This window comes from Pseudonaja textilis, chromosome 1 (genome assembly GCF_049901715.1).
Source record: "Pseudonaja textilis isolate UNSWEBS1 chromosome 1, rPseTex1.2, whole genome shotgun sequence".
NCBI classification, from domain to species: Eukaryota; Metazoa; Chordata; class Lepidosauria; order Squamata; family Elapidae; genus Pseudonaja; species Pseudonaja textilis.
The window spans coordinates 272,743,344-272,770,690 of record NC_141990.1 but is presented as its reverse complement, the minus strand read 5'-3'; the positions used below and the strand labels follow the sequence as shown (position 1 = coordinate 272,770,690).

Genomic DNA, 27,347 nt, shown 5'->3' with positions numbered 1-27,347 from the left:
AATTCTGAGGATGAACATTAGTAGCATATTTATCAAAAAAGAACCACATATTAGGATCCTTAAGCTCCCAACCAGGGCATATTGATCCTGTATTAGATTGATCAGAGGCATTAAAAATAGGAAAATTGTCAGAATACATATCAGGAGTTATATTAATTCCATGCAAAGAAGAATTAAAGGTACCTGACAACCAATAGTAGTCAGAACAATAACTATAATTCCCTAGCTTTTTTAATAAGTGCTGAGCAGCATCATAATCAGACCAATTATGAAGCCAAGTGTGTTTAGCGTGACAACAGAAACACAGACCCCCTGTAAATTGACTAACTTTCAAGTAACGCCACCGGACAGAATTCAATTGCATAGGGGGTGTAGAAAATAGCCAGGAGTGTGAAATAGATTGTAGTTGTGAGACAATAAATGTAGAAGACATGATCAAGTTAGGGGTAAAAGAAATGTGACCAAATGCCATTGGGGGCTCATAGTATAAAGTAATATTTGTGCCATGGGTCATAAACATGTATTGGGCATGACGAACCCACAAATTAGGGTTAAGACGAACCACAGAAGTGTCATCTTGAGCAGAAACACCATTAACCATAAACAAGAAAATCAAAGTAAAATGGTTACAGAGTTAGCAGTAATAGCAAAAACAGCAGCAACAAGATTTTCAGGAGTCTGAAGTAATGAGGCCTGTTGCAGTTGTTGTTGAGCTTGATATGTAGTACGTTTAACCTGGCCCCAAGTGATGGGTTGCGGGCGCATCGACCTTGGAAGACGGACTTCTGTGTTCAGATGAGGATTGAAATTCGGAATTGAGTTGTGAAGGCCCTGATGCCATGTCATGATACGGACAAACAGCGCGCTGGAACCCACGCTGCTTGTCGAGTAGAAGGATCTTCCATGGCGGCGTAACCACGACCCCAGGTGATCAGCGGTGTAGGGCCTTTCCAGGTTAGATCTGGAGCTTGACGATACTTTACCAAAGGCCTTGCTAAAGATTCAGTAGTTCGAAAATGCAAATTAACAGGTGAGTCTGCAAGAGAATCTAAAAAGGTTAAATAATTCCAAGTATATAATGCTACAGCAATGAGATTTTGAGTCTTTCGCAGATGGTAAGGGCCAGACTCAGTTTGTAATTGTTTCTGAAGCAATGCCTTAAAAGTACGATGAGCTCGCTCAACTATAGCTTGACCCTGAGAGTTGTGAGGAATTCCGTGCACTAAAGTAATATTCCATTTTTGACAAAAGGTTTGAAATTCCTTACTAATATAAACGGGGCCATTGTCAGTTTTAAACTGAGAAGGCCAATCCATTACAGCAAAAGAGGATAGGCAATGAGAAATAACATCTGAAGTACATTCATGTTTTGAAGCAGTAACCCAAAGGAAGTGTGAATGAGTGTCAATAGACGTATGAAGATAACAGTATGGCTTAAAGGTTGAAAATTGAGTTACATCCATTTGCCAAATTTGATTAGTTTGGGTTCCTCATGGGTTGACACCTACTGGAAAGGGAACTGCCAGTTGCTGACAAGCTGGACAAGCACCGACAATATCCCGGGCTTGAGATAATGAAATTTTAAATTGCTTTGCAAGCGATTTGGCATTTTGATGAAAATAAGAATGACTAGCAACAGGATCAATAAACAAAGAGGCAACATCCTTTAAAGATTCATCTGCCTTCCGATTTCCTTCAGTCAAGGCATTAGTAAAGGGAGTATGACTTTGAATGTGTTCTGCATACAAAGAATACAAGCGAGTTTCCAAACTATTCTTTAACGATAAAAACAAGGATAACAAATTCTTATCCAAAGAGAGAGCACAGTAAGAAAAGGGAAGAGATTGCATAGCTAAATGCACATATTGAGTATCAACGATCAAGTTAATAGGATGGTCATTGAACAATCGTAAAGCCAAAATCACAGCAGCCAGCTCAGTACGTTGAGCTGAAGTCTGCGTGGCAGTAAATTTAGAATACCATTGTTGTTGAATCTGCCAGACAACCACACCCCTTGTAGGTGATCCATCAGTAAAGACTGTAAGAGCTTTAGAAATAGGATTTCGCACAAAAATGGAAGAAAAGGCTGGATTTAAAGTAGTAGCAACCACTATTCTAGGATCCTTGGGTATAGAATACAACAAGTTTCCCACATATTGAGAAAAGGCTATCTGATATGATTCTGAAATCATATAACAAAAACAGGAGTATTCCAAGGACTAGTAGAAGGTTTTATATGACCAGCAGCCAATTGTTCTTGAACCAATTGTTGTAAAGCAGTGAGTTTTTCCCTTGATAATGGCCATTGTTTCACCCAAACTGGCGTAGAACAGAGCCATTTAAGAGGAAGAGCCATCATCAAGAATCAAATGGGCATTAAGAAGAGAAAGGATATCACAGCCCCAAATATTAGTATGAATATCTAGAATGTATGGTTGTAGGAAAAAGGACTTACCAGCAGATGTTGTAACATTAATTTCTTGAACACTCTGCCAAGCAGCTGTAGAACCTCCTATTCCCCACAATGAAGAAACTGTCGTTTTTGGCCACTGTACTGGCCACTGTAAAGAGGAGATGACAGTAACATCGGCTCCAGTATCCAATAACCCTTGAAATGGTTGTTTATTAAGGAAGAGCATTAACAAAGGACGAGAGGAGTTCAGCTGATGAAGTAAGCCTACAGATAAAGAAGTTTATCCAAATCCTGCATCCCCACGATTACCTATACCAGGAGATGGATTTTCATATGGAAGAAGAAGCAATTGAGCAACAGAAGAATTACAAGGAAGAACTTGAGGAAAATTCACCCAAATCTGAATCATGAGGATACCAGTGTAATCTGAATCTGTTACCCCAGGCACAACAAAACAGCCCTTTTTGTGTGCAGAAGAACGAGGCAAAATTAAGCCAATTAATCCTGAAGGAAGAGGACCTTTAAATTGAGATGGAACTATTTTAACTTCCATGGGAAATTTAAACTCAATTTCCTCTTGAGTGATTAAATCGATCCCAGTGCTACCGGCTGTGGCTGGGTAGGAGTGAGAGAGACTGCTGGAGGAGTCAGAGTGATGGGAAAGGCACGCTTTGGATTCTGGGTGGGTGCCACACCCATTGGCAAGTTTCCTGACCGAAACCGACATTGATTGGCCCAATGAAATCCCTTTTTGCAAATAGGGCACTTCTTAGAAGGACGATTCTGAGGCATAGAAGGTGTAGAACGACAGTCCTTCTGAAAGTGGCCAGGCTTCTTACACTTAAAACAGTTACCAATTGGTCGCTGTCCTTTCTGAATAGCAGCTGCTAACATGTGCATTTTATAAGTTTGTGATTCAATATCCTGGCAGACTTGCAGCATATCTTCCAGAGTGTAATGAGCAGTAGCCTTTAACGGCTGTAAAGCTCTTTTACAATCTGCAATAGCTAACTGGCGAAGAAGTTCACCAGCAGCTTCCTGATGATCAAACTGCTGTCTAATTGCTTTGGACAGACGCTCAACAAAATCAGCATAAGGCTCATTGGCATTCTGTCGAATGTTTGAAAAATTTGCTCTAGGTTCTCCTGCTTGGGGTACCTTAAGAAAAGCACGAAAGGCACATTCAGAAACAATATTTAACGTAGCTGGAGGAAGAACAACTTGAGTAGGAATTGTACCAAATGGTCCAGAACCAAATAGCTGCTCAACTGTATATGCTTCTCCCCCTCCTAAAGCAGCAGCTTGAGCATGTCTCTTATATTCACTCTCCCAAACCACATATTGCATGGATGTTAAAATCATGCGAAATATTTGCTTCCAATCTTCAGGGATCATTGTATAACCATTTTTATTCCTTCTACAAGTCCTCTTGTAAAATTACCACTAATCCCATAGTCTGTAACTGCCTTTTTTAACTCTCTTAAGATCTGATAAGGCAGACCCTCCCATTCTGCTACTTGCAGTCCAAGCTGTGGCCCCTGACCAGGATGATATTGTACTGGACAAACAGACAGTAATTCTGCAAGTTCTGTTCCTGAGACAGAGGCATCCCTTTTACAAGTCTCAACCATTTTCTGAAAAGAAGACTGAACAATAGAGTCAGGAGGCTTTTGCCCTGTATCTGCAGGAGCTGAGGGAATTGAAGACATATATTCAGGTGAAGAAGGGGTACAAATGACAGCATTAGTATAACGTGAAGGTGGAGGTGTTAAAAGAGAAAGTTCATTGTGACCAAATTTTTCAATTGCATGCCTACATAAATGCCACACATGCAAAACTTCTATTTTTGCTCGAGGTTCAGTATGCAATGTTTTCCCTATACGTTCCCAATCAGTTAATTTTAAAGACCCCTTTTCTGGGTACCATAGGCACTGAGCTGCAATCTCCTGGACCAGCCTTAAGAGATTTCTCTGTGGTACCTCGGTATTATTTTTCTTCAACAAATAGCCTAATTCATCTACATGCTTCCTTTGTTCCTCAGAAAGCGAAGACCCCATACTTACAGAAACCAAAAGGTTGAAGAAACCACAAAGGGTAGAAGGTGCACCAAATCCTTGCCGGACGAAGTAAGAGGGTCCCTGTTCATGCACCACTTGTTGTAATGACGAGGCAGTCGAGTTGTTTGATCATGAACAACTGAATCATGATGATCTTTATTGGAGTCTAGTCTTGCATTTATACACATTTTTAATTATCCTCCATCATTGGTTAACTTTGGTTACTGCTTAACTTTCGTTACTGTTTAGCACAGTAATCCATACAATTAATTATCTCTAGTTAAAGTCTAACATATGTTTACTTCCTCTGTCTAATCCTCCTTTAGATTAGTGACTTTGTTTACCTGAGTTGTATTTTCTTGGAAACATTCTTTATCTGAGGTTTGCCATCCGAGATTGGAACATTCCTGCAATTACAACTCTACATCTCAGCTGATTCTCTTCTTTAGCTTTCCTGGCACAATTCCTTCAGTTCATTCTTGTATCCTTCTTTGGTTTTATGCTGCTTCTTCCATTTCCTGTACGTGACTCTTTCTACATGAGCTTTCTAAAATGCTGTAAAGAAAGAGACATGTACTGTACAGGAAATGGAAAGAGAAGCATATAACCAAAGAAGAATACAAAAACTTATATTCTCAAGAGATCTCTAACTTGTTATTCTTTGCCAAATATTCTCCATAGAATTTCTGTATTTTAGAATTACAACCATGTAATTATCACAGCCATGATTTTCAGAGGATATGTCACAATGTTAAAGAAGTCCACATAACATCGTAACCTATCCATGTTTTAACTCTAACTTTTTCTATTTTCCCTATTCTTTGTATAAAATTCTGTTAAAAGGAGAAAAATGGAAGAGCTGCAAAGTTCTAGTAGCAGCACTAGGGTCCTTCCTTCAGAAAGCAACCATTATCGATAGGCCTCAAAGAAAGAGTGGGATATTGTTTCTATCTAATTTATTGCAAAGACATCATGCCTTTGGCACTTTAAAAGGTCCTTCGGAGTAACAACTATATATTTATATTGCATTTTAATCTCAAATGATAGTTTCGTGTCACCTTAAAGATTAAGACATGTAGTGTGTGGGCTGGATTTGAGTTATTTGGAAATATGAAATAAAATTTATATGACATATATTGGATTTGATACTATTTCTATTTTTAAACTGCTTTTCTAAAAGGATATGATCATACAAATAAATACCTCCACTAATATATAGAACACAATTGTTTGAAAAGCTCCAACATTCTGTCTTTTATCCTTTCCTTTCTATTACCTATAGTAACATGAGACATGAATCCTTTCAGACATTGCTGGAATCTATCTTGTTGTATGTAATGACTAATATTGTTATCAATGAAATTTCCAGGTTCCTTGAGCCCTGCCATAAAACATCCCCACAATGTTATTTAAAAATGACTTGTGGGGTTTAAGGGATTATTAGTCTTACTATCTAACAGTTGGGTATGTTTGTCATGCTTTCTCAAAGATTAAGAGAAAAACATTTATCTATCTTATTTATCCATCATAATACTTCTATAACATTTTTATTTATATAAAGTCATCTTGAAAAGAGTGTCATTCTAAGCCTTTCATGATGCCTTGTGACAAGACAGGGTCTAAATTATTTGGGAAAATATTTATATGACAGTGTTATGTAATCAGACCCTCTCATGTTCCTAGGCCTAACAGCAAAGTGTAAGATCTGAAAGAGATACTCGTGTGTGTATGTGTGCTTTGTTGTTTGTTCTGACCTTGGAAATTTTTGAAAAAGAACTTTGGATTACTTCTGGGAGCAATTGCAACTTTAGTTTAAAAATTTAGACAAATTTTGTATTGTTGAAACTGTCTACCTGAAATGTCTTTGTGCTGTCCAGCCAGTGTATGGGAATTAGATAGTTAGGTAGCAATTGTGAGCTCTCCCCTTAAGGGAACGCATCATGGTAAATGTAGTTAAGGTATCCTGGGAAATGTAGTCCATGTCATGTGACCACCTCTGTAATCCTGATTGGTCACTAAATTGACCCTCAATGGGTTGGAGGAGTTTTCCTCACTCTTGGCTGAACTCATGGACTTGTGATAACTGTTCTACTTCTATCATTACAAGATGGGAGAAAAAAGATAGGAGATAAACCATCTTTTTACCTACAAGACAGATATGCAAAGGATTGGTCATTAAAGAACAACTTCATCACAAATGTGAGTTATGAGGATACCTGATGAACCAATAAAAGTACTTTGTTATGGATGTTTTATGGAGTTTATCTACCTGCATCTGTACAGAAAACAAATCTACCACTGTACAGAATACAGAACAGTCTTAAAACTATCAAATTTTGTTTCCACAGACCTCTCCAGTTTTAAGGGATTTCTTAGAACGAATGTTAACACGAGATCCTTTAGAGCGAGCAACAGCACAAGAACTCCTAGATCACCCTTTTTTGCTTCAGACTGGACTTCCAGAATGCCTCGTGCCCCTTATCCAGCGATACAGGAAACGCACCTCTACCTGCTGATTCTGAACCTGAATCTAGTATTGAAGTGCAACCTTTTTCCTAGTAATTCTTACTTGATTAGGAAAGGATGAAGGGCAACGTTGTCCTGCGCACACTGCTTGAAATTGGACAGGGTTCTTTCCCAAGATGTGAATGTGAGAGGAAATTTTCACCATCTTTTAGCTGCTTTTTAATGTTTACCTTTCATTTTGTGGCTGAAGACAATCAAGATCTGAATTCATACAAATTCTTACTATATTATGAATATTGTAAAGTGTCTGGATTCTTATTTCTAGAAACATATGTAAGATGGTTCTGTCAACTTGGGTCGTATGTATCTGCAACCTCCAGAGGCATTAGATAGTGACTGAACTGGAAATTTCTGAAGGAATGAAGTTTGACCTTTGTTCTTTCATAGTGACTAAAGGACAGGCATTCTCATTCACTTAACTCTAAATGGCATCATGTCTGTCTTAAACTTACTATAAAATGACCTTGTCCCTTATTTATTTTCAAATCGTTTCTCCAGCACTTTTCTTTCTTTTTCTAAGAATGAATAATATTGAGCCTACAGCTTTACAAATGTTTAGAATGGTCTGTCATTTCACAACCTTAACACAATATCTTTGGGGAGCAGCGCGGTAAGGCAGACACTTCCCCTGGAACCTTATTCTTGAAATTCTGAAGCATATAAACATAGTGCCTTCTCTAGCAGTGTCTGAAACAGAAGGCAGCACAGGGGTTATCTAAATAAGAAAGCAAGTTTGCTCTAAGTACACTGGACTCATCCTGGACCCCTCTAAATACACTGGATTCCTCAGTGGTTGCAGATTGAGGCAACTGTTGGGTTGTATTTTATACCAGTTTTGAATTCTGTAGCAAGGTGAATAAAGTGTGGAAGCAATCCTGTTAATTCCCCTGAAAATGTCTGTTTTGCAGGTGAGAATATTTACCCTCTACCTCCCATGTTTTTTAGACAGGGGAAAGCATGGAACAGATTTTTAAATGTATGCTCATCCTGGATGTAGATTGATCATTTTTAGTATTCTTTTCTAATGTCAATGCAGCAATTTTGTATGGGGAATTTTACCATTGTAAGAACAAGGTCATTTGACACTTAAGTGGTATTATGTGCATTACTGTATGGAGTGTTAATTACAATATATTGGAGTTCAGTCTTGTGAAACAGATGTTTTGTATTTGTGAACTGCGAGGATTGTTTCAAAAAAATTAGGTGGGAGTTTGAAGAGGGTTAAATTTTATTTCTACTGCCTCAAAGTTTGACCTCACATGATAGATTACCCATCTGACTCAAGTGTAGATTTGTGTAAAAATATAAACTTGAAATACTAGGGACATTTTTGCTGTAAAATATTTCTGTATGTTTCAGGATCTGTGCAAAGCAAGTTCCTTTTTTAAAGAATTACCTAATTATCTTAAACAAATGTTTCTTTTGTGTGTGTAAGTTGTTTGCTTTTGTTTTAAATTAAAAGATTTTTGATTATTCATAAATACCTTACAGTTTTGATACAGTTTAAACATGCATTTGTTATTCTGTGGTAAAACTTCCAATGGAGAATTGCAGGCCTGGAGCTCTGAAGTTTAAGTAGGAGAAGAACCAACATACTTCAGAAAATAACCCAAAAGGTAGGGTCCAATACTACATTATTAATAGCTATTCAGGCAATAAGGCTCATATGGAGTCCACTAGTTTTTAACTTTTTTAAAAAATTAAAAAGTTTAATATTACAATTTACAATTACAATTTAATCACGATAGTAAAAGTTAATGCAAACTAAACCTAGAGAAAGAGAAGAGAATGGAAAGAAAGAATAACGTACAAGAAAAGGAAAAAGTATATAATAACAAAACTGAAAAATATATATAGACACGATTTCCAACCTTCATCACAATAAGTATAAACAAATTTTATAACTCATTACCCCACAATGTTAATCAGACATTCTTCATTCCCTATCCCATCCCTTATCTAAAAGCAAATCCATAAAACATCCAGTTTCCAGTCTTGGTATCAGCAAAAATTCAAAACAGTTGTCAGAACATTGCAGAAAAAAGGAAAAGGCCTATTTTAATTTTGATTAAACAAACCAAATTTATCCCAAACGTGCTTTTTCAGGAGGCAACTGGACTTCCTTGTTTTTTTCTTTTGAATAGGTTCCACTTCTCATCCGAGAAGCTTCTTCAGCTTTGACTGGATGGTGGGGAATGGAAGGATTTATATTCCTTTCAGACAACTGGTAATTTGCATCCTTTTAGAGGGTCGTTGAAGCACTTGGAGACTTATCAGTGTCCTCTGGGTCACCCAAGCAGTACTCCTGGTTCCTGTAGTCTGCAATTTTTTCCCCTCGAAATCCATTCCTGCCCACCCCCCTCCACCATTCAAAGGGTGTTCATCACAAATTGTATAGCTAAAAGTCTAAAGATTCTCAGTGATCCAGGTCATGGATGGAAGCTAGATTATTGTACACTTGAATGTGGATGGGTGATGTTGTTATATGCTGTATGTTGCCCCAAAGGTGCTTTTTAGGAGGCAACTAGACTTCCTTGTTGTTTCTTTTGAAGACATTTTGCTTCTCATCCAAAAAGCTTATTAGCTCTGACAGGATTGTGGGGAATGGAAGGATTTATATTCCTTAAAGAAAATATTAGCTAACGACTGCGCAGTGGTGGTATTCAACTAAAGTTGCCACTGGTTTGGTGGGCATGGCTTGGTGGCCGCGCTTTGAGCGTGTGCACACTGCGTGCACGCGCGCACCAAACACACACTGTGCAGGCGCAGAGGCATTCTAACTTTCCTCCTGTAAGCCTGCACGATGCTGGTTGCTGCAGCAGCTGCCACGTGGCGCTATTCTGCACCGTGCAAAGGAGCTGCACTTTGAATTTTGGCCATAAAAGTGAGTATGGGAGCCCAGGCGGTTGGGTGGGCCAAACACAGAGCAGCAAAGGGAACCGGTTCGGTCTCCACTGCTCATCGCTGCTACCGCTCTCCAGAACCGGTCGAATACCACCACTGCCACTGCACCACCATGGCTCCAAAAAGCCAAGAAGCATGATAAATCAGCTTCTTGAATTGCACCCATAAGGAAACTCATCCCAGATAACAGGACTTGGTCACTTCCAAAAGATCTGCCCAGCCAGAGTCCAACTCTGACAAAGTTGAGCAGATGTTAAGAATATTCCTCACTATTGCTCTGCAGGAGCTTGCCAGGTCCTCCTTACCCAGAAGGGACCAGGCTATTGTATGGCTATCTGCAGATACAATAAGGGTGGAGAAGTAAGAACACTGCCACCCTTATCGCCACAAAGTAATTCAGAATTCAGGTTCAACTGTCTCAGCCAGCTTCACCCCGTGTCTTCCACCAGCAGCACGTCTAGGAGACACTATGGCATCTATGATTTCCATATGAACAGAAAATCCACAGGCTAATGTCCCTATTGCCTATTTATTCCAAATAGCGACAAGGACATCAGCCAACTATGCACAAGAGCTTCAGAAAAAAAACCTCAGGTTCTCTCTGAAATCACACTGGTTCCATCAGGCACCTGGGGCAGGCCAATGCAATAGGTCCCATCTCCATGTGGTGAGGGGCACCTCCTAAAACACTATAGGGCCAGTTTTCTATCCATGATAGGGGACCTGTGTTAATACTCTCCCATTCCAGATCATGAAACAGGTGCCCCAAGGCAAACACCAATGCTAATATGTGGCCTCCAATGTGAAGCAGGTCATGAATAAGTTGAAGCAGGCCTGAGGTTGCCATGGGCACTATGAACTCTGCTCTGATCCCAGACCCAAAAGCAGCAGACTGAAAACCCTCCAGAACCATAAGTTAGCTCAGATACAGAGTCCACGAGTATGGTTAGGGATACAACTACCGTACAGGGAGGAAGGTAAGTAATCAGTAATCCTCAGTCTCACAAATAGTATCTCACTTCTACTGACGTCTGGGGCAGAGTCTCTGAAGGCCACCGGGTACTCATCAGTAACAACTTCCACTCTGTCCTGCAGTCACAGCTGATTCCATACTCAAAACCTAGGAAGACAAATTTAAGAGAGGGAATCTCCCCTCCTCCCCCCACTTCATTGCCTTACCAGGTCTCAGTGATACAAGCCAGGTGATTTCCATCCACAATCAGATTGAGACTAAAGCTAGCAATGCTCTGGCAACCAGGATCTGGAGCCAAAATGCAGTACCGGCATTAAACCTTGTGGTCTCCTTTCCTGAGAGCACCCACCTGTCTCCCACCATACCTTCCCAAGCCATTGCAATGCATTGCCATGGCAATTCTCTTCCTTAGCATCTCCTCACTCTTCCTTGTAGCTTCCCGTCCCCTCAGCTTTCCATCCCCAAGGGACTGAGAGCCACCCACATCCAACTAAACTATCTAGACAACTAGGCTCTGCTTAGTCTCTGGTGTTTCTGTAGCCCACTTACTATCTCTCCCTGAGCAGGCATATAACTTGTCCTTCACACACCTCTCCAGCACCCATAACGAAATCTTTCCTTTCACCTACCCCACCCCCACCCACGGTGGGATTCAAAAAAATTTACTGCCATTCTGTGGGTGTGGTTTGGTGGGTGTGGCAGGGGAAGGATACTGCAAAATCCCATTCCCTCCCACACCCCACTAACCTGCTTTCCAACTCCGTTCTCCTGTGCAGGGCAACAAAAGAAGATCCAGCCGACCAGCCGGGACTCGGGAGGCAGAGAATAGATAGGGGTAGGGCCAGTCAGAAGTGGTATTTGCCAGTTCTCCAAACTACTCAAAATTTCCGCTACCAATTCTCCAGAACTGGTTAGAACCGGCTGAATACCACCTCTGCACCCACTCACCCGGTATGTCATGGGCCAGGATTCAGACTCAGGTTCTGATAATGCTGCTCCAGCTGAGACTGTAGAAAGTTAGCCTCAGGAATGTTCAAGCCACAATTTATCTTGTGGGACTTATGAAGTGGGTTTTCTCCACAGCTCTCCCTCCTCTGCGGAACCCCTTTCTCCCTGAGATCCAACCCCTTTTTTCTGGGTCTTCTGGAAGACCTTGAAGAGCTGGCTTTTTTCCTGCAAGCATTTGGAAAAAGTGAGGCTGGGGTTTTGTACACTTGAATGTGGATGGGTGATGTTGCTGTATGTTTTTAGGATGCCAGGAATTTCTGTTGTGGTTGTTGTTGTGGTGGTGGTTGTTGTATATGCCATCCACTATTATAACACCTAAGATTTTTTTTCCAATAAATTAATAAATAAATTTATGAGTGTGAGGAGAGTTTACATTCTGTTGTATTCCAAGTGGTAACTTCAATTGTCTACGTCAAACGATTTTCTAAAAGTCAGGAGGACAAAGTCCTGGAGTATTTGCTACTGCTACAATTTCCTATGGTTTCTTCATTTTTTAATTAGAGCCTGCTGTGAAAACAATACAATCTCTGTTTGAATTAAAATGCTCCAGTTCCCTAGAAAGTTCTCTATGGGCACCTGCATAATTAAAATGCACAATGCACAGCCCAGTAAAGTGATGGTCATGACAAACAGCGCTAAGTAGAATCTAAACAGCTGAACAGTCCTATGTCCAAAGTAATATTGTCCAGGCTCATTGCTTCCAGAGCAGCAAAAAGCCTTCAAACACCAACTTTAAGGGCAGCTGCAGTTTCCTTTTATGTGGGCTGATCACTTTCTCCATTAGTTACCTGAAAAGGTAAATGGTCCTATCCCACAGACTCTAAGCCTTCCTTCCAGGGAGTCTTGCTTTGTTCTCTCACACTACGATTTTGGGTCTTATTGAGGATGGAATATCTTAATGTTACTGCCTTTGGGATGGCTCCAGCAAGGTAGGACAATATTGAATATGTAGACATTTGCCTTACTTTCCTTGTGCTGCTTATGTTGAAACCCTGCCCCCCTCTTTCCTCCTTCTTGCTTAGAGTTGAAGAAAAATAAAAGATTGTATCCATCTAAACATGTGCTAAGTCCATCTCTAATTAGAGGCATGTTCAGACAAATCTCCAGATTTGTCCTCTTTGAGGGGGATTTCAAAGTGAAGGTTTTCAAGACATCAATAGCCATGGAGGCTGGCAGAAGAAAGAGTTTGGCCCTATTTCCTGCCTACCAAGATTTGAATCCTCTATCCTCCAAGGGAAAAGCTGAGGAATCCAATGGTCCGTGGATCAACAATCTCAAGACTGAACCTCCTCAGCATAAGAAAACGTTAGATGCCATCTTCAGAAGGCCAATAGATTAGCACTGCTTTTTCCTTGGGATGAAAAAGTATTGGGGAGAATAGTCTGTGGGACACATCTATAAGACAATGTCTCCATTAGGACAGCTCATACTACTGGGACCAACCAAATTCCTTGTGTGCCTAGCAATAGCACTTAGATTTATATACCGCTTCATGTTGCTTTACAGCCCTCTCTAAGCTGCTTAGAGTCAGCATATTGCCCCCAACAATCTGGGTCCTCATTTCACCAACTTTGAAAGGATGGAAGGCTGAGTCAACTTTGAGCCAATGAGAATCGAACTGCTGGCAGTCGGCAGAGTTAGCTTGCAATACTGCATTATAACCAATGCACCACTGCAGCTCTTAATAAAGTATTGCTGTGATTAGACACCAAATAAAGTGGCCAAATAATAGTATTCAGTTCAATTCAATTCATAATTAGGAGAACTAGATTTGAATGGATTTTGAAGTAAATTTTGACAGCTAAATAGTCCATTGTTCCAAGAACTGAAAGAAAAAGAAAACTCACTTAGAATGTCAATGAAAATAGAAAAATACTTTTCAGTGAGGGAAGTTCTGTAATAATCGAAACAAACAGAGAGCAGAGATTTGAAATTGCATTATTACTGCATGATGTCATCTTCATAGCAAGAATTTTAAAGATGTAGAGTGGTACAATATATTTCAAAGCCTCAACACTGATTTCTTATGCAGGGCTAGCCTACAAAGACCTAAAAGACCAGGCAGCTCATCTTGGAGAAACTTTATCTATCTGGTGGCTAGCTGATGGAGACTGGAGTTTGATCAACTCCAGACTCACATAACTGTTATCAGTGCAGCTTGATCTACGGAGTGGAAATATTAAAACTGGAAAAAGAAGAGATACTTTTAGTCCATAAGAATGTGTGTATCTATATCCTTCAGAGCAAATGAAGACATCTCAGAGGAAACCTAGGGTCAGGAGACACGCACATGTCTTTGATTAAAGGAGTCCACTTAGCAGACAATTTAGTTTTGAACTGCAGCCCTAGGAGGGTTCAGTTAACGTTTTTTCCAGCACCACAGGCCTGAATGAAATCATTTCACTGAATCTACCATTAGCCATGGGAAGGGGAAAAAGACATATAGTAATACAAATACTGTCATCCTCCAACTCCAGGTTCCAGCTAAATTCATCAGGAGTCCTTGTAGGCTGCTAGGTATATTGTTGTTAATGACTGGCCCTATTACAAAAAAAAAGAAAGGATTTATCTAGATACAAAACAGATTTATCAGAAAGTTATGTACTTCCCCTTTTGCCTTCTTGCAGAAGATTCTTTTTGCCTTTGTTTTTGTCCCTTTTCTTCACAGATGGGCAAACTTTCAAATTAAACTGCATCTATCACTTTTATTGAAGAAACCAGGAGTCCTCACTTGGCTAAGGCGGGATATAAATAGATATAAACAGGCTGAAATTATATTTTGGACGCATTATACAAAGACCCAGTTCTCTGGAGAAATCCACAGACCTGGGAAAGGTGGAAGGAAGAAAAGAAAGGGATAGAGAGCAGCATGATAGAGGGACAAGATGCAATGGAATACTTGTAGAGACAGGCTGGAGACAGATCATCCCGAAGGTTTCCTCTGTGTTGTAGGTGAGAGTAAACATGAACTTGATGGTACCAATCATCTATCATCTCTCCTTTCCTCGGAGTGTATGAGATTCATTTGGGTTCCAGAGGCATTTTTGGAAATAATAAATATGCTGACTGTTTTTGCTTTGTACATATCAACTTTCCTCCCCTTTTCTTCAATGTAGTTAGGTGAAGAAGAGAGCTGAAGCTGTACATGGATACCATACTGCACCCAAGTGCCACAGTGGGAACTCCTGTCAGGTAAATAGTGGCAGGAGGAAAGGGAAAACTCTCATCCCACCTTCCAACTTCCAGTGTCTCAATCTCATTTTTAGCTCACAATTACTTTTAATCCCCAAAGATGTCACATAAAATAGTATAAACGTTGAAAGAACTCTGATTTCTAGCAGCCAGTCTTGCAAGTAAAAAGGCTCTTTTAGAGAGATCAGCCACACCAGAAATGGTCTTGTAACACTACTGAGAGAAAAAATATCTATGAAAAGCAGATAAAATAGGCTAGCCTAGAGAGTAATAACTTCTACGCAAACTCATTCTTTTCAAGGCAGGTTTATATGTGCATTTAAAATATCACTTCCATTAGTATAATGATTGCTAACAATATAACTTTGCAAGATAAAATTGACCATATATTTTCTAAAATTAAGTCTTAACTTTAATACCCTTCTCAAAGGTTATCATATTGTTTTTGTTGTTTCTATACCTCTTCTGCTTCTTGTTAGAGGCTGTGTATTTAGTACCTTAAAGCCTGTAACCTTTATCTTTATAGAACATGATTTTAGGTTCTTATTGGGACATAACAGAAACCACCATGAACATGTATTAGGGCTCTTTCAGACTTTCTTGCTCTTTGGCTGAAAAGTGATTAACGAACATGAAAAATAAAAATTTCCTCATCAGAAATTTGAGAGCAGATTTGAGAGCATCATGAGAGCAGATTTCGAGCTAAGCACTTTGAGTCCTTTTATTTCAGAGGAAAAGGTGAGAGATTATTTTGAGGGAGTATTAACAAACTATTGCATAGCTTTGATAAGAAAAGACATAAAAACACACACACAAAGGGACCTAACTATCCACTGCGTTTAATAAGCAAAGAAAAATAAACTTCTAATTTGCTTGTTCAAGAAAACCTTCCCCGAGAAGCCACATCCAGTGCACCACTTCCCAGTCCACCCGCTAGCGACGCAGAAATGTAAAATACTAACGAGCTGAAGTAAACAGCACGATTTAACGGAGTGGGTAACCCCAAAAATTTGTCAAGCAAAGCTGGATCGGATGCACTCCTAACAGCTTCGGGATTTAAGCGAGGACCCGGCAGGCGGCTGAGATGAGACGCGGCTCTTCGGGGAAAAAAGCGGGTCACTGCCAGCCAGCCAGCCAGCTGCCCGCCCGCCCGCTCGCCCGCGCCCACGATCAGTGGCTGAGAAGACTCTGACAGTCAGGCGCCGTGGACCTGCGAATCAGCGGGCGGCCTCTTGTCACCGAAGGCTCCTTTTTCGCTTCTAGGCCATCTGCTGCTTCTTCTTCTTCTTCCTCCCCTCGGAATCCTTCCTCCTCCTGCGCGCTCCGCTCGTCGAGTGGGAGCTGCCGCTCGCTGGCCGCGCGAAGCGGGGGAGAAGCAGCCGACGCGGCCCCGTCGTGATCGTCTCCGGCCTGCGACGACGGCGACTCCGGGAAGATGAGGAGCAAAGCGCCGGCCGAGCGCAGGGCCCGCACGCACCCGTGGTGGCCCCCGCTGGCGGCCAGCTGGAGCGCGGTGTGGCCGGCGCGGTCTGCGCGCTCGAGGCGGAGCTGCCCGAAGCGGCGGAAGGCGCGCAGGAGCCACTCGACCACCGCCGTTCGCCCTTCCGAGGAGGCGTACATGAGGGGGCTCCAGCCGCGCGCGTCCACCGTGTCTGGGTCGGCGCCGAATTGAACCAGCAGCTTGATGACCTCCAAATAGCCGCGCTCGCAGGCCAAACTGAGGGCGCTGCGCCCGGCATCGTCGCCCAGGTTGACGGCGGCGTGATGCTCCAGCAGCAGTCGCGCAAAGGCCAGTCGCCACGCCGGGTCCTTCAGCAGCACGGCGTACATGAGAGGCGAACGGCCGCGGTCGGATCGGCAATCCACAATAGCCCCATCGACGGCATCCAGGACAAAGCGCGCCAGATGCATCCGGCCAGCCCTCATGGCCTCTAGGAAAGTCTGCGTGGACGCCCCGGGGCCCAGGTCCCGCGGTTTCAGCATGGCCTCCCGCTGCTCCAGTTCCCCCCCGGTTCGTGTGCCTGCTGGTGACTCGAGGCGGCGGCTCTCCAGATCGGCTTTATAGCCTCCCCTCAAGTCTCCATGGCGATCACCGCCTTTCCGCTTCGAGAGAGACAGATCCGTTTTAAGCGCTCGGGTTGGCGGGCTGTGGAGGGATGTCGTCCTAACCCCGAGATAGTCACGGACGGCAGGAGCTTCCCCCCCCCGCCCCCCGCCCACCTGCTTTCGCCCGTTAGGTTGGGCGGGCAGCTTAACGCAAGTCCAGAGGACTGATTCCCCAGCCTCTTTGGCAACGGAGCCCCGGGCGATCTCTGCGTAATTGGGAGGCCGTCTTAAGTAAGAAGAAATAGACATTCTTGAATGGTGGGATAGTTTCCTCTGACTTTTTCAAAGCTCAGGTATACAGTACAGGTAGTCCACGACTTACAACAGTTCATTTAGTGACCGTTCAAAGTGACAACATAACTGAAATAAGTGACGTATGTTATGACCATTTTTCACACTTAACGACCATTGAAGCATCCCCATGGTAATTTGATCAAAATCCAGACACTTGGCAACTGACCCACATGTATGATGGTTACAGTGTCCCAGAATCATGTGATCACCTTTTGCGACCTGATAAGCAAAATCAATGGGTAAACCAAATTCTCTTAGCTACTGTGTAACTAACTAAACGACTACAATGATTCACTTAACAGTTGTGGCAGGAAAGATGGTAAAGTAGGGCAAAACTCATTTAACAAATGTCTCGCTTAGCGACATAAATTTTAAGCTCAATTGTGGTCGTAAGTCGAGGACTACCTGTATTGAGTAGGCAACATGACCCGGTGAGTAGAAGGCAGCTGTATCTATAGGGCTACCAAATCTGGGCGGAAAAAAATGGCAGGATCACTGCATGGTAGCAGATGTTTTTCTCTTTGCTTCCTTCTAATGGTTGTTTGGATTTTTGCAGCTCAGGTCTGGTAATCCTACTGTATTTAACTACTTGGGATCTGGGATCTACCAGAAGTGTTCCCCTCCCCCCCTTTAATTCTCTCTCATCAATGGTCTTGCTACTTTGGAGTTCTGGGCATTGAAATCCAGCTTATCTGGAGAGCAATACCATGGAGGAAGCTTTTTTAATGTCATGTGGAAAAGCTATCTGGGATATTTGATGCAGACACTGGTTGTCACTTGATGGATATGCATTTATGCATTCAGCCTTTTTGTTGCATGGTTGTGTTGGAGGATAAGTTGTATATACATGCAGTACTCATGTATAGTCCTCGGGACCCAGAAACCAGACTCTTGATTTTTTATTTCTGCTTTTCACAAGGACAGATGGTAGCAGGGCCAGTAAATGCAACAAACAGCTTTTTCATGGTTTGAGATCATCCTGGTGGGTGCATTAAATTTCCTTTTGCTCTGTCAGGATTTCCAGTGTCAATGCCTACGTAGACAGGACCTTGTATGTTTCTCATCAGTTTGTGCTTAGTTCTGTACAGATACTGAAACCAGATACAGGACAGTATATGGTAGAACAGGTCTCCAAACTTGGTAGACAAATAGACCAGACAACTCCCAGAATTCCCCAGCTGGCATGGCTGGTTGGGGAATTTTGGGGAGTTGAGGTCCACAAGCCTTAAAGTTGCCAAGGTTGGAGTCCCCAGTATAGAAAGTGAGAAATCCATATCAATCGCAAACTTTTCAAGATATACCAGGATGTGCTGAAAGTCTTCTAGCAGTTGGTAATGGTCATATGTATAAAGACAACACACTAGCCCTGAACTTCTTCTAGAGGGCTCCAAAATGGGACAGGTTGGCCTAATCTTGAGCACAAATGAGGCAACTCCTTATCGAATTCCACAGTTTTCTGGCATCTTACCTTTGATTTTTAGTAGAATCAGCACCAAGAATTATTAAAATATATTAAGTATAATAATTATATAATAACACAATTAGTAAAACTTTTGACCATAGCACTACTTTTTCCTTAACTTAGTTGTTTTTGATTGTTTGCTATAGGTAATCCTTGATCTATAACCATTCATTTAGAGATACAACAGTTGGAGATACAACAGTAATGAAAAAAGTGACTTACAACTAGTCCTCACACTTATGACTTTGCAGCATCCCCACAGTCATGTGATCAAAATTCAAGTCCTCAGTAACCAGCATGTACGTACGATGATTACAGTGTCCTAGGGTAATATTTACATGGAATATACTTGGTGAAGGATAGAATAGAGCGATTATTTTCCAAGATTTAGAAAATATAATTCTATTGAGGCAGTTAAAACTGCATTTGTCTTGTTGAAGCTATATTTCACTGCTAATGCATATTCTGTGATAACTAGAATTATAAGGTATTTTTCATGTACTACTGGCTACATTTTAAGCGTGGTGTCATCCTGTACTTGTGTATTTTCTGAAACAATTTTTTTTCATTTGCCTCTGCAAAAATTTATTTGCCATTTTCAGATCACTTTATTGACTTAGCAGTACAACTTTGAATGTCATTTCTGTCTTCTAAAGTATTAGGTTTCCTTCTCAATTGTGACTTTCTTTCATCTCATCATCTGAATCTTTAATAAAAATGATGAAAAATACAAAGCCTTGTGACACCTTGCTTGATAATTCCCTCCAATTTGATAACAAGCTGAGGGGAGGACTGTTTGAATATTCATTCACTCAATCAATCAATCAATCAAGTTTCTATACAGCCTGTTCTTGGCATAGTTTGTCCACAAAGCCACTTGAAGCTTAATTGTTATACTGTACTTCTAACTTGCATCCATGTGGCTTGTTAACCAGAAGCTCATAGGGAACTGAATGTCACATTCTCCCACAACTTATTCTGGGTCTAATTCAACAATTCTTTATATCTTAATTAGTTTGTGATGGATACTGTTCTTTTAGCTTTGGTTATAATTACTGTAATAAGTATAATCACACCATCTTTTTAGAAAAATTGAAAAACTATTGAATGTGATTAGTACTTGGCTGACCCTGTCTACATGAGAAGACCAAACAGGATTAGTCCTAATTAATAGTTAGCTGGAGAGAACAAGCACAGAATTCCAAGTCTGTAGAACAGACTAAGACATTGAAATATATCCCAGAAGAAGACAGTGGCAAACTACTTCTTTATTGTTGACAACAATTGTTGCCTGATTTTATCCATGAGTCATCTAGAGCTAACTGCATGGGAATCTCAAGACTCCAGGCAGACTTTACTAATCACTGTAGAGAAAGGATGGCGAAAGTAAAGGATCTTCTGAATGTTTTGTGGATGAACGGCTATGCTTTTTTACAGACCTCCAATTATTCACAATAAGAATTATTCATATTTTATAGGGCACCATTAAATGATAGCTTCATAACTTCAGATAGCATTCAGATGGTTCTAAATATGAATTGGTAACAGTAGCCCTTGTAGTGTATCCTCTGATTATTTGCATGATTATTTCTTCATCATGAATATTGCAATAAGTCTGACGAAATGCCTAAGGATGGTGATAAAATAACAGACTGACACCAGCTGCGTCTTTGCAATTCACATCAACAATTTAATTACCCATCCTTCGGAAGTCTTTCATACTGACTATAGCCTTCCGTTTGCTTTCTTCACTGACTGTTGAAGAGGATGCAACAATTTCGATTTTAACCAGTCTTTGTAATACATTATAATACAGTTGATTAATTCAACAAGAGAGTGGTACCCCCCTCCCGCCCACCATTTGCTATGTTGTGATGATTATTCCAGTTGTTGTTATTGTTATCCTCCTGGGATGAAGTTAGTCTCTTGTTCTTGATTTTCCACATGATCTGGCAATCCCCAGAAGAAAAAAGATTAAATAAGTCCCTATCTCGCTTCAAAGCATTTAAAACCCAACGGAGTACTAATTATGACTCATGAAAGCAATAGTTTTTTTCCCCTTCTACCTATTACTGAAGGGATGTGGAACATGCTGCTGAACGATAGACTTGGCATTCTCCACCATTTGGCTCACTGTTTAAACCTCTTAATCCAGCAGTATTTGAAGAACCCTAGTTACCTGCTGCTTCTGTATAGGATTTGAAGTTATGAATGATAGGAATTACATAGAAAGAAAAGAAAGTTTGCCAGTAACACATAAAACAGGGAATGCTTTTCTTTCGCCAGGAGGCTTGTAACCTAATATAAATTCCTGTCCAGGTATTTAACAGGCAGACAAAAAGAGGCAGTGATTAATATAGCACTAAAAAAACCTGCTTCAAATAAAAATGTATTCCATAACAACACACACAGAGAGAGATAGTCCTCAACTAACAGTAGTTCATTTAGTGACTGTTCAAAGTTACAACGGCACTGAAAAGAGAGTTCTGACCATTTTTCACACTTACAGCATCCCTATGGTTGTGTGATCAAAATTCAGAAGCTTGCAACTGACTCATATTTATGACACTTGCATGTCCTGGGGTCATGTGATCACTTTTTGTAACTTTCTGACAAGCAAAGTCAATGGGGAAGCCCGATTCACTTAAGAACCTTGTTACTAACTTTATAACTTAAGTGATTCACTTAATAACTGTGGCAAGAAAGTCGTAAAGTGGGACAAAATTCACCAAAAAAAAACACTTTGATGCAATATTTCAATGTTTTTTAATGTTTCGATTCTGTGGGGGGAGGGATTTGTAAAAAGGGCATATTTTGTTGACAAACTGAATAAATTGTTACAACATTACAGGATTTCCAAGCAGCTTAGCAATCATTTCTGAGTCTCAAGAGGATACAGAATAATTTCTAAATGAGTGGGTTCTTCCTTTCTCAAGCACATTGTATGGAAACTGTTCCTTTCTTTGAATCTTCCAGTTCTAATCCCTTATATTTCTAGATAGAAACAAGGGTGGGATTCTACCAGTTTGCACCTATTCGCTAGAACTGGTTGTTAACATTCTAAGCAGTCCGAAGAACCGGTTGTTAGAAGAAATTACTGGCCTAATCCTGTAAGAAAGGCAGGAAGGAAACATTCTGGTGTTGCTTACAGAAACTGCCTCTTCATTAACCCTTATTACATACTTGGCAGGACTAGACTTCCTATCTCAGGAACATCTCTGGAGTTTTTTTCCCCTCCTTTGCTAGTACTTTGCTTGTGTGGAGTGACCATTCAAAGTTACAATGGCACTGAAAAAAGTGACTTATCACCATTTTTCACACTTATGACTGTTGCAGCATCCCCACAGTCATAAGAGGCCAGGTGAGGAGCTGCGTGCCTCGATGTGAGTGATATTGAGTTGGCCACACCCAGCCAATAACATGACCACCAAGCCATGTCCACCCAGTCACAGGACCACCAAGCCATGCCCACCACCTAAGCCACGCCCACAGAACTGGTTGTTAAAAATTTGAATCCCACCCCTGGATAGAAACAATATTTTAGAAGAAATGGCCAGTCTAGAAACATTTGTATTGCTATCAATTCATTTTAGCCCTTCAAAATTTGAGCTTTTTGTTGTCAGAGAAGAGATCAGCTTATTAGAAATATGGCCTATTATGAGGTTGGTTATCAGGGGTGGGATTCAACCGGTGTAGTAACCGGTTCGGTGAGCATGTGCTTTGCACATGCACAACATTTGAAACCATCTTCTCCTGCAAGTATCTCATCTTTTCCTGCCACCCAAAATCATCTTCTCTTGCCGCGCAAAGCAGTTGTGGTTGAAAAAGCAGGAAATAAAGGACAGCCTAGAGCCCAAGTGAGTGAAACAGAAGAAAAGAAGACCGTCGGAGCGAACTGGTTCTCTCTCAGCTGATCTTTGGAGCTACTGGTTTGGGAGAACCGGGCCAAAATGGTAGAATCCCACCTCTGCTGGTTATACTTTCTACTAGTATATCAGCCAGAGATTTCTCTTCTTTTCAATCTCCAAACTCTACTTTTAAGAGCTCTCTTCCAATTAAAAAAAATAAAGCACCAAAAAAAATACATGCATGAATGTTGGTGGTGGGACAGTTTCGTACTTTATGAAATGCCAGTGACTTCCTAGAATTAGGAATCTGTCCCAGTGTCCCCTTTGCAGCTACTGTCTGTCATCCATTTGTTCAGCTAGCATTATTTTCTTTCCTTCTTCCCTTCAAATAGCTCCCCTGGAAAAATTCACAGGCTGATGCCATACCACATAAATATGTGATGGTAGATAGGCATAAACTGAGCAAGGGCCTGTCTCATGGTACAATATTTCCTTAAATGTTATAAATGAAGAAATCTTACTGATGATATCTGGTATTTGAGTATTCCTTAGCAAAGCAGTTGTAAGCTGGCTTTCTAACACCTTGAATCCTCAGAAAGTTCACCTGAGATTTGTAAAAGTCAGAAAGTGTCTTAAGAGCAGCCATGACAACCACTGCAGAGATGGATTTCCCCTCCCCCTTCTTAAATTAAGCAAGGGTGCCGCCTTTCTCTGCAGATGTTTGAATCGCTCCAAACTCATCATTTCTTGTCCTTTTGGATCTAGTGGCACTAATAGTTCCTAAGTTAGATTGATGGCTGCCCTAATTTATCTTGAATGAATTTGCATATATTATTTTAATCAAGAAATCATCTCTAAACTGAAAACCATCTCGTATTATTGTTTGAAAAACTGCACAATTGTTTCATATTTGCTGGACACTTGTGTGCATACACACTCCCCCCCCCCAAAAAAAAAATTAAGGTTACTTTTGCCATTCCATGGCCTGAAAATAGTCATATTTCTTTTTGAAAAACAAGACCCACTAGACAATAATTTCAGCTGCAGTTCCACAGAAACTTCTGGTTTTGTGAAAGATGACAAATTGGTGCACACGTTGCAGATTATTCCTTTGTAGACTTGAGAGTGGCCAGGTTTATAAAATATATTCCTATTGGTAGATTTGACTGGTTTTTGTTTTTGTTTTAAATTCACAGTCGGGACAGCAATACTGAGATAGCTCTTTTGCTGCCCACAAAACTGCATTAGAAAAAGACAGCTGACTGGCCTGCTTACATAGCTTGAAAGAAGCAAGATAGAACTAAAAGCTGACTCTAACAAATCTCAGTGTTTGATTTTTTTCCTCACCCACCTCAAAACTGGACATGCAATTAAAGAGCAGCCAGTAAAAAACCCAAGACATCCTAGTGATGAATATCTTGTCACAGTATCGATAGTGATCCATCAGACCACTCTAGAACAGCAGTCTTCCCTGGCTCATCCTGGAACATATCAATGGTCTTGGGCCTATTCAGGGATAGGCAAACTTGCAGCAGCTAAAAATTGCTGCCGAGTCTCACGTAGTTAGTCAGCCACTTCTTTTCCTGCAACCAGCTCAGCCTGTAAGTTCCTGACTGTCCCTCATGAGCACTGCTCTGTGAAAAGGTAAAATCCATCTCTCCCAAATGGTTTAAAAGAGGGCCAGAGAGAATATGTATCTAAGCGATTACATGATTGGATGGCAAGCAGTGTTCAGCTGCTCCATTTTGTCACGAAGACTTTATGATAAAGGATATCTGTGAGGCGATTCCTACATATCTGGGCTAAAGAAGAGCAACTTGGGTTAATTGGCTATGTCTGTTCAGATAAAGAGAACTATTTCTGCTGATTGTCCCCTTTAAGATGTTGAGTCAGCTGATGTCCCACAACAAAAGTGGTTTAAGAAAACAGCCAAACCTAGAAAAGAGCCCTCTCGAATCAGGGAAGAAATCTTGTTTTTCAATCAGGCTTAATTTAGATAAATGGAAACACCACACGTTCCTTCTGCATTGAGTTGACCTCCATTGTGTTAGGACTCTTGAGATGCTTCAGAGTTGTCTATTGAATGCCGTAAAGAACTGACTACATAACTGTTTTCTGCAATCAGCTAATATGTATGAGACTTTGGAAGTGATCCCTCTTTATCCTGTAGAGCAGGGGTGTCAAACTCACGTCATCATGGTGTCATCACGTGATGTTTCAGGATGTTTTCCCCCTTCGCTAAACTGGGTGGGGGTGGGGCCAGCACATGACAGATCCGGCCCTCAGGCCACGAGTTTGACATCCCTGAGGTAGAGAATTTGGTAAATAGAATAAGCTGGGTATTATCAGCACTCCGCAGTACTGTGGAAAAATCTTCTGAAGGGAAGGCTTATAACTGCCAAAACATCCATGTGGGCATCTCTATATGTGGTGTCTTCCACTCCAGAATTTATGCCTTGTCCTTTTGATCTCCCCTCCCCCTTTCAACATTTTCCATATAACAACTGAGCCAATTGTTTCTGGCTTGGACTTGAAACTGCTTCAGAGCAAGATTGGTTTTTGAGATAACGGGGCTGTTACCTTCATGCCTGTCCAGATGGAGAGTTGAGAAACTTAACTAGCTGGCTGTTGTTCAAATCTACCCAATAAGGCTCATTCTATGTTGTGATAGGCAATATCTGTTGACTTTAGTGGTAAATCTAAACAGAGTGAAAACCTCTGATGTCAGTCTGCTAGATCAAAATATCCTACTATTCAAAAGAAGTTGGCTAACAGTAACAGATATTCCACTATGTTCTATGGAGCTCTGAAACAAAATGAGATTTACTTTTAAAATATAGGAACTTTAAAATAAGACTTCCATTGAGTCTTACAATCTGCTGTCCTGAGCATCAGTGGATTCTTCATCCATGATAACTTCCTCCTTCACCACCTCAGTGGCATATCTTAGAGTCTCAGGAGTCACCAGGTTCCCACATGGCCTTTGATCTCCCTCACCGACGGCTCCAGGGGCCTCCCTCTTTGCCGTGTCAGCTTCCAAAGGGTAACAGACTTTCATGCAATTCTTCACTGCATCTTGCACTTCTGCACTGATAGTTTTCATCTTGTTTTCATACTCTGCGAATGCTTCCTGCTGGAGCTGCAGAAAGAGACAAGAAAGGTTCACAGTGGAGAAACCTGATTGTTGCATGTTTACAAATTCAGTTATGTATCTTTTAGCAATGTCAACTAAAAAAAAAAAATACTCCTCTCCGAGGACAAGATCCCTGTGGTAAATTACTTTTTCCATTCCTTTGCTGTAATTATAGGTGTGAGGAGATCTAGGGCCTACAGGGAACTCTACCTTGCCAACATGGAGGGAATGAAAGGTTCAACCTCTTTTCCTCATGCACTGTATAGAAGTCCTAAAGAAAACTGCATTCTGATAAAAGAAAAGAAAAAAAAACCCCATTCATATAAGCCTAAGCAGTTTGTTTATTCTTGCTATCTTGTAAAAGTCTCAGAACCAATAGGATTTCATGAATGAATGTTCAAGGAGGTGAATGCAATCTGTATGGCATAAATGCTGCTTAATAAATAGAGGACTGAGGGAAGGGAATAGGCTGCCTCAGCCATCCCCAATCTTCCATGTGTGTCAGCTTTGACCATGCTGATTGAGATGTGTTGGCAGTTGCAATTCCAGTACTTCTGAAGGGAAATAATTTGTGAAGCCTTTGGACTTATTCTAGACCTCCGACTATACTAGTAATCGTGAAAGGACATTTGCTGTCAATTAGTCACATGATACCTGGCTTTCTTTTTCCTTGATTTTTCCTAGGCAGGTTGACTGCTTTGCTTCCAAGACTTGTTGGTGCCTTGACTGTTTCGCATTCATCTTGAAGCAAGAGAAACATTTATGTTAGAAGGAATAACCTTCCATGCAATTATATAAATGCAACATCTCAATGCAGTATCATTCTGTAGGTACAACAATACCAGTGATGAAGTCTTCAGGGTATTTTAGCTCCCAGTCCTCCCAAAGCCCCATAAATATCAGATATATGAAAACTGTTTTGCTATTAAATATTACAAGCAACCCTTGACTTACGACCACAACTGAGCCCAAAATTTATGTTGCTAGGTGAGAAATGTGTTAAGTGAGTTTTGCCCCCATTTTTACGACTTTTATTGCCAAATTTGTTAAGTGAATCACTTCAGATGTTAAATTAGTAACACAGTTGTTAAGTGAATCTGGCTTCCCCGTTGACTTTGCTTGTCAGAAGGTTGCAAAAGGTGATCCCACGACCTTGGGGACAATGTAGCCATCATAACTATGAACCATTTGTCAAGCATCCAAATGTAAATCTTTCAATGATCTTAGGGTTGCTGCAACAGTCATAAGCGTGAAAAATGGTCATAAGTCACTTTTTTCAGTGCTGTTATAACTTCGAATCCTTTACTAAATGAATGTACTATCTGTACTAGAATGCTTTGCTATACATCATCGTTGAAACCAACAACTACTGAGATTTAGACTCAGTCATATGTGATAAGTAGTATGATTCAATGACTTTTTTCTTAGGTT

The 27,347-nt window shown here is 40.9% G+C and overlaps 3 protein-coding genes across 6 annotated transcripts in view; 1 reads left to right on the top strand and 2 right to left on the bottom strand.

The window, feature by feature from the left end:
* PAK6 (p21 (RAC1) activated kinase 6) overlaps nucleotides 1-8,504 on the top strand; it is a 72,445-nt gene extending 63,941 nt beyond the window's left edge. For all 3 annotated transcript variants that reach the window (XM_087921818.1, XM_026710303.2, XM_087921819.1), the window contains one exon: nucleotides 6,819-8,504. In XM_087921818.1, the coding sequence (XP_087777944.1) occupies nucleotides 6,819-6,986 (168 nt within the window). In that variant the 3' untranslated portion in view covers nucleotides 6,987-8,504. The remainder of the gene's footprint in view (nucleotides 1-6,818) is intronic.
* A 7,739-nt stretch (nucleotides 8,505-16,243) lies between these two features.
* Nucleotides 16,244-17,438, bottom strand: ANKRD63 (ankyrin repeat domain 63). The gene has a single exon (XM_026704119.2). It carries the CDS (start codon nucleotides 17,426-17,428, stop codon nucleotides 16,244-16,246), a length of 1,185 nt encoding a protein of 394 aa, XP_026559904.2. The 5' UTR covers nucleotides 17,429-17,438.
* Nucleotides 17,439-21,677: 4,239 nt separating this feature from the next.
* PLCB2 (phospholipase C beta 2) overlaps nucleotides 21,678-27,347 on the bottom strand; it is a 74,417-nt gene continuing 68,747 nt past the window's right edge. For both annotated transcript variants that reach the window (XM_026710292.2, XM_087921813.1), the window contains exons 31-32: nucleotides 26,571-26,657; nucleotides 21,678-25,922 (exon numbers count right to left, since the gene is read on the bottom strand). In XM_026710292.2, coding sequence (XP_026566077.2) covers nucleotides 25,653-25,922; nucleotides 26,571-26,657 — 357 coding nt within the window. In that variant the 3' untranslated portion in view covers nucleotides 21,678-25,652. The remainder of the gene's footprint in view (nucleotides 25,923-26,570; nucleotides 26,658-27,347) is intronic.